Source organism: Oryzias latipes, chromosome 22 (assembly GCF_053564925.1).
Source record: "Oryzias latipes strain Hd-rR chromosome 22, Olatipes_Hd-rR_3.1".
Classification (NCBI taxonomy): Eukaryota; Metazoa; Chordata; class Actinopteri; order Beloniformes; family Adrianichthyidae; genus Oryzias; species Oryzias latipes.
In genome coordinates this window covers 25254625-25265689 of record NC_136258.1, presented here as the reverse complement: position 1 = coordinate 25265689, position 11065 = coordinate 25254625, and the positions used below count along the sequence as shown (strand labels likewise).

Sequence of the window (11065 nt, the reverse complement as noted above, 5' to 3'; positions counted from 1 at the left end):
GAGTTCAATTGAGCATGCATAGTTTTACAGACATAAAGGACAGAGAGTCTGTCATCAATTTTCCACAAAAAGAAATAGAAACGAAGATAAAATATGTTTGTGTTGATGAAAGGGGGGAAAATTCAAAACGACGAAGGTTCACAAATATTAAGAAACGTTTAAAATGCATAATAAAATTACAAAATTGGCAATTGTTTTATTTGAGTCAAATTAAATTGGATTTTTAATGTTGTTTTTGCACTATTATTTCCAAAATTATGTCATAATTATATCTCTGTGCTGTAAGTTAAAGTAGCCCAATTCATTCATGTCATTTCATTTATTTATTTGTTCCTTTCATGAAAATCACTGATTGTCCAATATGTTTACATGTTTGTCTTACAATATTGAAAATTTTCCTGATTGGAATTTATTGATTGGATTGGTATTGAGATATCCTATACAAGATAATATGCAATTTTAAAACTATTATAGTAATAATTTTAGAAAAGCCTGTGGTGACACATAATTGCAAAATAAACACAAAATGAACGCTGCTCATCTGCATCTTTTGTTTAATTCATCACACACAAACCTAATTACTCTCAGTTTTTTAGAAAAAAGAAAATCCCATTAAAAGAGAGAAAAATGTCCTGCTGAAATCTTTAGATATTCAAATAAAGATAAAAGACAGACACTGATGTTTGTAAAAGGTTCAAACTTTTTGTAGCTTCGGAACTCTAGAGAACCACAGACGGAGTCATTATCTGCAAATAAACATCATTTGGATGAGTGGAAAACCTTTATGTGACTTAACGAGAGACCAAAATGACTCCTTGATCACAACAGTGACTCATCCAGAAGGTCACTAAAGAAGCAAAACAACCTAAAAAAAATAAAGCAGGCTTCACTTGACTCAGCTGAGTTTGAAGTTCATGATGCAGCAACACAGAAACAACTGAAAAATACTGATTCATGACAAAGTTCAAGGAGAAAGACACAGCTGTGTAGAAAGAAAAATAGCTTTTCTTGTATTTTACAAAAAAGCATCTGAATGATCTCCAACACATTTGGACAAATATTTTTTATCAAGTCCAAGAAAAGAAGAACTTTTGGTCTTCTAAATTTTTTGGTTCAACAGAGAATTAGCATTATAGCAATAGTAAAACATGGTGGTGGTAGTGTGATAATATGGGTATATTTTGAAGCCTTGGGACTGGAACGAATTGTCACAAAAAAAAAAAAAATAGCAGGATGATCCTGGGCTCTATGACAAAGTCATGTTCAAGATCCCAACCTCTACAGCAACATTAGGATTCACAGATGTCAATTTGCCCAACTCTGACTTGCTGTGGAAACAAAGTTATTTATATTGGAAGATGTGATCAAATCAAAACCTTTTCCACTAGGGGTTTAACGATTCATTTTGACAATGATTCGATTAATATAGTAGTTAGTGGTTGCCAATACAATTTATAATCAATATTTAATCATTTTGAACGATCTGATTCACTGACCTAAATATTATTCAGGTCATCTTTAGCCAAAACGTCACCTAGTGTGACTCAGAGATAAAAACCTGAATACTGAACAGGGCAGGTGAAGTTTTCCAGATTACTGGGATTTCTTGCAAAAAATGAAAAGTGTAAATGAAATATGTGTACAAACAAACAAGTGTTTAAGAATTAATGAAAACAGTTCAGCCCACTGCTGTTTTTCAACATAAAAATTCCACCTTTGGGGTCACAAAGATTAGTCATGTTGTCATTGGATTTTACGAAAGGCTTCAAATGGCTAGTGACTTTTTGTAAAACGTTTGGGTAAAAAAATCCAAATTGCTTCCGCACATTGGTCCATAATGATGGCTTGAAAACTTTTTGCACGGTGTCTTCTGCCATTGTCATCGTGTGTGTCGTCTACTTTGGTGGTTCCTTGATGTGACGTCATGTAAAGGCAGAGTAAAACAATTTCTGTTCAAAATCGTTAGGTTTTTGTAAAATGCTCCAAAACCTGATCGTAACCCTTGTGCTATCTGAGATGACCCCACCCTTACATTGAGGTGTTCTCCCTAGCATGACCAAGGTGGATAAAGGTGGAAAGATTTCATGTAATCCATGGACACCAGTGAGGATCACAAATCATTGAAGAAAAAAGGTTCAGAGCACTGTCTAGTGGGTCTAGATGACCCAACTCCCAATGTTAAAGTGCCTAGGATAGTACAAGGGTTAAATAAACCTACTGTGCCTCTATCCAAATGTTACTTTTGGCAATATTAAAACAACTTTATTTTGAAACTATTTTAAAATGGTTTAGGTCATTCCCATTACCAACGACTGATTGATTGTGGTAATGTATTACCACATAAAATAATACCACGTAAAATAAACCCAAAATAAAGCTCACAGTTTTGTCAACAAAACTTTTTCAATCAGTTGATTTTACTGCATCAGTAACTTATTTTATCAAAATCCTAACGTTTTACACATGAAGAGTAGATAGACAGACTTTGTAACACATTTATGGTGGACACTTGAAAAAGTCCACTCTGACCAGCAGATGGAAGCAGCATTCTTTTTAAATATTCTCAGCTTCCAAGACAACCACATACAAACACAGGAGGGTTTTTTTTCTGTGTGAACTCTGATTGGTTGAAAGTTTGGACATTTTTCTACATAAAGCTTACGATGGTATTTTACGGCTTCACTCTTTGGAAGCGAGCGACTGGGTCTCTGATGGAAATACCTGGACTGGGGAACTAAACTGGGATTTTTTCTTGGAATAATCAGATTTTTGTGAGTTTACTTGTGTTTCATTTAAAGACTTTCCAACAGTTTTCCTACCCTGGGAGAAGGGACACTTACGCACATTCAGCACCATGGCAAACTCTTGTGTCCAGCTGAGCGGCTTTCTCCTCGGCTTCCTCGGTTGGCTGGGCATCATAATCGCCACAGCTACAAACGACTGGGTGCACACATGCCACCATGGTATGAGCGTCTGCAAGATGATGGACGACTATAGAGCCATGGGTCCCTGGGCCAACTGTGTACTCCGCGCAGGAAATTCCCACTGCCAGTCCCTAACTCAGATCTTTGACCTGCCAGGTAGAAATAACCTCTAAAAAAAATTTGTTTTCTTGAGTTGCACAGCAACTTATTTATTTGCTTTCAACCATTTTGTGTCAAATTTCAGTAAAACTGTCTACATTTTGATACCTAATGGATATTTTTCCTGATCCTGCAGTTTACATTCAGACCACTCGAGCCCTGATGATCATAGCCTCCATCCTTGGTCTCCCAGCGGCGGGAATTCTGCTCATGTCCATGCCCTGCATCAACCTTGGAAATGACCTCCAGAGCTCCAAGAATAAGCGTGCAATTCTGGGAGGGGTTCTCCTTCTTCTAGTTGGTAAGATCCTCACTGAAAGCAGATGAGTTCTGCAGACAGAGCAGAAAAAAAAGAAAAAAAACTCAGCTCAACATCCTCCAAACTTCCAAACTTTGACCTGATCCAACATCCCCTCAGATGCTTCCAGGTTTCAGAGCAGAGGATGTTAGGTATGACTGCTTTTCCTCCCAGGGGGGTAACACACATGGAGGGCCTCAAGCACGTGAACCCCTTCCCTTCAGACCCCATCACATTCCTGTCACCCACCTACACTCATCCACACCCAGCTTTTTCTGGAGACACATTCTCTCCCTCGCTGCCCAAATTACTGTAATTATAAATATTTGGCGGAGCAGCATTTTCCCCGGACTTCTTTCCTGGAAAAGGACTGAACTCCAACACCTGCATCTGTGTTGTATTCTTTCCACAGCTCAGCATCTACACAAACAAAAGCTGTTATCAGTGAGAACTGAGCTGCCGCTCTGACTTGTTTTTTTCTTAGAAACTCCACTTTGGAAAAGTGAGATTTTTTTTCTTCACTGCTTTTTCTGTTTTTTTCACACTTCCCATGTTGCCCATTTCAGCTATGGTACGTAAAATGTGTCACAGCTTGAACCTGTAGCCAACACCCAGCTCTTTTTTTTGTTCACTTCCTGTTGGTGGGATTCAGTTGGAAAGATTTCTGTGCTTCTTCCTCGTGTTTGTTCGGGGGAAAATATCTAACATATGTTGTTCTTTCTTTGGCAAACAGTGGCAGAATTGAGCATAAGGCTGGAGGAACTTCAGAAAGTCTTTAATGAGACTTTAATCCGTCATGGTTTTGGCTGCTCTGTTCAAAGTGAATAAGAGATCAAGCATTCAAAAACCTCTGATGCACCGTTATGAAGCCAAAATACAAAAAAAAGTCAATGGTCTTGTATTGGTTACAAAAAAATAAAAAAACAAAATAAATGCAGCTCCTAATGATTAACATTTTAAATCAATATACTGGTTTGCTTTTAAAGACATTTTAAATATTTTTAGACATTATTTTCAGTTATTATTATTATATTAATTATTATTATTATTTTAGTTAACATCTTCATTTTCATCAATTTTCACATATCCTGTTTATATGACTGGATATGAACAACTGGCATAGTCAAAATTGTTGTTTTTGTGGGATGTGACTGTTAAAAAAGTGATGGTTTGGATTGTGTCACAGTTTTAGAGTCACGGTCCAGATCACTTTTCCAGTCTGTAAAAATGAAAAATAAAAACAGGACAAAATAAGATAAAAGCCAATAATTATTTTTTAAAGCTTCAAAACCTATATTTAATAAAGCATATATAAAATACTTCAAAACAAACACACACACACATATTTATCACATTTGCTCATAGAGGCTTATTTATAAATAAACAAACATAGATGACATCTCTGAACTCAAGATCTTTCCTAAAATATTTGAGATGCCCAAACAGGCAAAGTGCACCAAATATTTAAAAAGCATTTGGTCCTTTTTAGATTTATACTTCAACATGTGTGTGTGCATAAATGCACACATTGGTTTCCTAGAAAAAGATGGGGGGGGGGGGGGGACACATGACTCAAAAAGGCACATGTTTTAGCTGAAAACTGGAAAAAACCTGTATGTGCTGCAAGTCTTTGGCCTTTAGAGACAGTAGTTGTGAATCACAACGGGCCTTTGGTGGTTTTACACCTGAAACAATAAAGAACTCCTGTTATTGTGCTGAAAAAAGCTGTGGGTTGTGACTGTAGGCGATGGCCAAGCCTTTTCATTGCACCAATATTTTCATTATATAAGAAGTCCTAATTGTTGAGCAAGCCTGCTTTTACATTTAAAAAAGCCAATTCAGCAGTCATACTCATTTTTTGCAAATGATTAATATCCAGTGTTGGGGTGAATCTGTGTTTCTAAACGTCATGGTTGTGCAACTATTTTTTCTGATGTCTTACATCTTTGTGCTTTTTTTTCTTTCTGTTCACCTCAAATTGTTCACACCAGTTTGTGGAGGTGTTGGATCTCAATGTGCTTTCCAAAGAATCTTGGCATTAGAATCCTCCATTTCTCCTCCTTCGTCCCAAAATGGACTTCTGTCGTTCATTAGGAAAGACAGCTGCAGATGATATCTATTATTACCAAAAGACATTCTGTGCTAGTGTGGATAAAAATAGCTTTGCTATCACCGTTTCTCCCACAATAAAAATATTTTTGTGAGTTTAAAATATTACGTATCCTTAAACTATTCTTTTTTCGTCTCACCAGGATTATGTGGTTTAGTGTCCACCATCTGGTTTCCCTATGCCGCCTTCTATGACCAGGAGTTCACGTACTTTGGCTTTTCTCTCTACACTGGATGGGTGGGCACCGTTTTCTGCCTGCTGGGTGGCGCCATCCTTGCCTGCTCATCCGATTCCTCTCCCCCATCTTCCCGCCCATACCAGGAAAACAACCGCTTTAACTACTCAAAGCAGGGGGGAGGCCAAATGCCGGCCCCCTCCACCACCAACCATGCCAAAAGCGCCCACGTCTGAGAGGTTTCTGGATGTGGATGAAGGACTGTGGCTTTGCGTTTTAACAAAAGAGGACGCTTACATTCAGATTCAGCTTAGATGCAGATAAACTCACTCCTTGCATAAATGGTTTTGAATTAACATACGCTCTGCGACAGACCGGCGACCTGCTTGGTGTGTACACCGCCTTCGCCCAACAGTGGCCTGGACGAGCTCCGGTAACCCAGTGACGTAAGGGATATGGCAGATTGAGAAAATGACAAACACAAACAGTTAATTAGCAATAGAAAAAAGACTGTTTGGGTTGAGCTTTTTCATCCTCCGCTGGGTGTGATTTGGGCTAGAATTCCTTTGCTCCAGTAATACACTCATCTCCTGATCGACTGCCTGCAGAGCTGTCTATTGTCCTGCTATTACTCAAATCTATTCAAAAAAAATGTTTTTCTTTACATTTTTTCCTTATTTTTTCTTTTAATATAATTTTTTATGAATATTTTTTAAATAAACTGAAATCATTTTGTATTTTTGTGGTTGAAATAACTGTAAATGCTTTTTTTTCACTTTGTTTTTAAATATTGATTATTCTCTGACAGTTTTTGAAAACTTTTAAACTGATTCCATTGGTTGTAGCTGTTTTCACAGCTTAGCTTAGTCGAAAAGTTTTGCGTTAAAGTGTCAGAATTTGCACTGTAAAACATCCTGAGGAGTAATCCTGTCATGTGAAAAGAAAAACCAAATCTTATTTTTAATTTCTACTAACTTCTGTTTATCATATACTAATAATGTGACAAAAAGGAAAGCTGCCTTCACACAGTGGCTTTCCAAAGGACTTTCCTGAGGGGATTCAGCGTCAACAACAGACGTTTGTTGTTTTTCAAATAAATAAAAAAGTGATTTGAAAATCTGTCCTCTGAATTATTTACCTGCTCTTTCTGCCATGTGATTATGTCAAAACCCAGAAGGAAGATGCAAAAATAGAAGTAGAGCTTTCTTTTCAGTTCTGCTGCACATCTGTGACACACATCCTCAATTTACCATCATCCCAAGCAGAGGAAACACTGTTGCAATGTCATTTGCCACAGTGACCTTCTGGGGGAGAAGCACAGAAGAGCCTGTTCCAATGAGTCTGAAGCCACACAGAGCAGATACAACATCAAGGTCACTGAGTAACAGCACAGATATGAAACTCTGAAAACAAAATGTGCTTCCATTTGTCCTCAGCTTATCCTGAAACAGACACAAAGATATCATCTTTTCTGCATTTCACATACTGTCATTTTTGATGTGAATTTCCTGGCACGCCTGTGGATGCAGGTGGGTCATCTGAGGGTGTGTGTTCCCGCAATGTGATGCTGTTCCCGGCACAGAGCGATCTGGTCTACAGGAGGCATGGAGCAAACAAGCTGTCCCGTATTGACTGCCATGATACACTGTAACAAGGCTGTCTTAAACTGTGGCCTGTCATCATCACAGTTGAAATGTTTGAACACGGGATCTGTTTCCTCTAATCGACTAACAGCCGTAGCGGTTTATTCCTCTCAAATCCAGCCAGTGCTATCACTTGTTTTCTGAAGGGAGATCTAGTGTTTTGTTCAGGAGGATCCGGTGTTCGCCGACATGGTTTGCTTGTTTTACTCCTGCTCAGAAAATCTCCCAAAACTTACAAAGATCCTCCCAAAAGCTGTGAAGAAAAGAAAGAAAAACAATCCCAGAAATGTTCCGACTTGATGAAAAGTGGCCTATGTCAATAAACCTGAGGGGAAACTGAATGCATAATCTATCTATTTCTTACGCAGTTTATTATTCGTGCCAGATATAACACAAATTATGTATTTGTATTGTAAAAATGTGTATTATTTATTAATGCAGTGAATTTTTTTTGTTGAAGATGAAGAAATATAGATAAAAAAATCAATTTCCAAACAATAAACTACATAATTTATCATAATTTATAATTTAATGTATCTGAAAAGAGACATTTGGTCCCATTTCTTACTGACCAAAACTTCTTTAAATGTAGCTTTTGAATGTTTACAAAAATTAAATTATAGCTGTGTTATACTTTTCTCTATACAACAATTTCCACATGTTTTACTTTAGACACAAGCACATACAATTTCCTTTCAAAATAAAATGCATATATATAATTGATTAGAATACTTTTGTCAGTAAATAAGAGTTAAAACTTCTGCAGACGCTTCTTGACAAACCAGTCACTCAGTGGACAATGCCAACTCCAAAAGTTAGCATTCCCGCGTTTCACAATTAAAAAAGAAAAGTTCACAGAACTTTATGAACTGCAACTTTGATATATAAGTACAGACAGCTCAACAGATAATGTTGAAGTGTACAACTACCTTAACTTACTGAACTGACTTAAATTGTTGAATTGATCAGCAGAACTCAGATTATTCTAACTAAGATTTTGTTAAGTCAAAAAATTTAAGTTGGATTTATTACAGTGTGTGTCAAATAACTGATTGACCAGTTAATTCTTTTTGGCATGTTTCTGTAAAGCCAAAGAGCCAGAGTGGAGATAGAAAAGAGCGTCAAGTGGTGCCGGCAGACCCCTGATCCAGACCAAAACCTTTTTTTGTCTTTTTCATTATTGTGATCTACACACTTCAACCAGTACTGAGGTACGAAACGCAACAAATGAACCAGCCTGAGTAGTATTTGCAATAAATCATTTTCATTGTTGCATGGATGCATCAACAACTGAGAAACAAAAGTGCACCAAGGAGTGAATGAAGCACACATATGGAAGAAACCTTTAAAGAAAAAAAGTAGAACATTAAAACAACAATATTATACAACATTTTCCCAAAGTATATCGAAGAGAAGAAAAGAATACAGAGTCGTCGGGAGAGAATTCAACCTTAACAAGTGCAACACCGACCGGCCACAGCGAACACAGAGCACAGGAAGAGCATTGTACACTTCTCCGAGACAAAACAAGCAAACAGTAGCTTACTCGAAAGCAATATTACATGTTCTCTGTATCCTAATGTACTAAAATAAGTTTCTGTAATTTTCCGTCATGAACTCCTCTGGATGTCTAAAGCAAGAATTTTAAAATCCCTCAAAGAAAAAGATTCAATGTTTCGGTTCAACTGTTGCAGACAAGTGTTAAAAATAGACTTTTATCTTTAATCCCTCGTTTCCTCGTACCAAAACAAAACAGGCATAATTTTACTTAGTTTACCCATCGTTAAGGAAGGCCTGTGGGTAGGAAACAGCTTTAGAAAAATACTTTTTGTTTTACTCCTTCACTTCTGCTTCTCTTGCTGCTTTGTGCAAGACTAACTAATGCCGGAAAGGCAATACTGTCTTATCTTTTAGCTTTAATACCATCAGAAACTAATAGAAGACCTAAATAAACCACTGGTCTGATTGATGATTAGGGTACAGACCAAAAAAAAAAACGAGTCTTTTATGGTAAAGTAACTTATAAGCAGAGATTTTTAAGAAAAGGATATAGCTCTGTTGTATGGTGTGTCACCTTTTTTAAGAAACTACAGTAAGTGTAAAGTAAACAAACATCAATACTTTGGCTTGATGTTTGATAAAAAAGACAGGCGTACTGTAGATACATTAAAGAGATTGTGGGAATGTTGTTGATACGCGGTCCTATCTAAAAGACCAACAGAACACAATTTTGTACAGTTGCTTTTTTAGCCCAAGAATGATTCTTTTTAGAGAAGCAACATCATATAAAGTCTGATTTGGTTTTGTTGGGTCCTATAAAGCAGAACAAAGATCGTTTGGACTGATGTGTTCTTCCAGAAAAAGAGCAGCAAAGCAGGTTAAAGATCAAAGCTTCTGGTTGGTTTGGTTCAATGTCAGTTGTGTTCTGCTTGAACGCCTCACCGCATGCAAGTTGCAACATTTATCAACTGGACTTCGTGCGCAAAGCATGCTTTTACATTCAGCAGATAGTCACTCTAAACCACAAACACACATTCACAAACATTAGCACTGAACAAAGCGATGTCGATCAGTCATTCATTCATTCATCCTCACAGCAAGCAGGGAGATGTGGGAAGTTAATTACAGTTTAGAGTAAGGTGTAGGACTGCCTGAGTCTACGTGTCTTGTTTTGGTTAAGCATAAAATAGCAAGAAAGTTCCATTATTTTCATGATCAATATACAGAATCGCACGTTCAGCACTGATGGTTTTAATCTCATTAATGTTTGACAGTTTATTAGCTACATTTTGTCATCTTTAATGTGCAACCTAAAAACTAAGAGTTGACTTTCAATCAACATTTTCAATAAATTCATCAGTTACTCTTAAAGCATTTGCTTGAACAGAGAAGGTTTAACAAAAAATGAACAAATATTTAGTCCCATTTGAACTAAATATAGTTTATTGGTGAACACTCTTAATTAACTATAACTTCCTAAAATCTGACATATTCTATGTTTTACTTTATTATTTACATTTACATTTGGGTAGAAAATCACATAAACCATAAAAATCTATTTGATCAAATCATTGAAAACATCTCTTTGCTGTTCCTTACTTATAATTAAGTATCTATTTTACAATTTCATTCTTGCACTCGTTGTCAAAGGGATTTAGGACATTACAGGTTTTTTTTTCTGGGGGGGGGTTGACTCAGAACTAAAAGCATGGTTTTAGCTAGCGTGGCAGTCTCATTTTTAGTGCATTGGACAAATAAGGCTTCCCTGGAAGGGACTGATGCAGCAATATACAGTATGTGGGTCATGCAGAGCACCTTAATGCTGCGAGAAATGCACTCTGCACAGTCTAATCATATTTCTGTCTGCACAGGGTCCAATCTAGCGACCTTTTATGGTGAACTGATTTATATGCATTTCCCAATCTCTGATCAGTGCAAGATCCATTTCTACAGCATGTCCAATCTGCTTGCATGTTTGCAAACAATGTTATGCTCCCTATACTCTGAAATTTCACAATTAGATGCAAATTATTTGCAGATTATTTTGTGCTGAACATGAAAAGTGACAGAAAAAAGTTAGATCTTTGTTTGGTGCACCATTTAAAAACAATAATCATAGCTTCCTGGGAATCCTAGTTTCATGATGTGACAGTGTCTCTGTTGCAAAATGTTGCCATGCATCTTACACTAAATGTGAATGTGGAACAGGGCTGACTAAAGTGTGATGCTCAAGCTGTTTCCAAGAAAATAAAATAC

The 11065-nt window shown here is 36.9% G+C and overlaps 1 protein-coding gene across 1 annotated transcript; it reads left to right on the top strand.

The window, feature by feature from the left end:
* Positions 1 to 2662: 2662 nt before the first annotated feature.
* cldn11a (claudin 11a) lies at positions 2663 to 6783 on the top strand. The gene is made up of 3 exons (XM_004082161.4): positions 2663 to 3080; positions 3220 to 3384; positions 5634 to 6783. Exons 1-3 carry the CDS (start codon positions 2855 to 2857, stop codon positions 5900 to 5902), a joined length of 660 nt encoding a protein of 219 aa, XP_004082209.1. The 5' UTR covers positions 2663 to 2854; the 3' UTR covers positions 5903 to 6783.
* Positions 6784 to 11065: the final 4282 nt, after the last annotated feature.

What these genes read in the sequence shown, in the direction of transcription:
- cldn11a (XM_004082161.4), top strand. Translation starts at nt 2,855, where the DNA reads ATGGCAAACTCTTGTGTCCAGCTGAGCGGCTTTCTCCTCGGCTTCCTC. An exon ending in TCAGATCTTTGACCTGCCAG is followed by an intron (nt 3,081 to 3,219) that starts GTAGAAATAACC and finishes CTGATCCTGCAG; the next exon opens with TTTACATTCAGACCACTCGA. An exon ending in GGTTCTCCTTCTTCTAGTTG is followed by an intron (nt 3,385 to 5,633) that starts GTAAGATCCTCA and finishes TCGTCTCACCAG; the next exon opens with GATTATGTGGTTTAGTGTCC.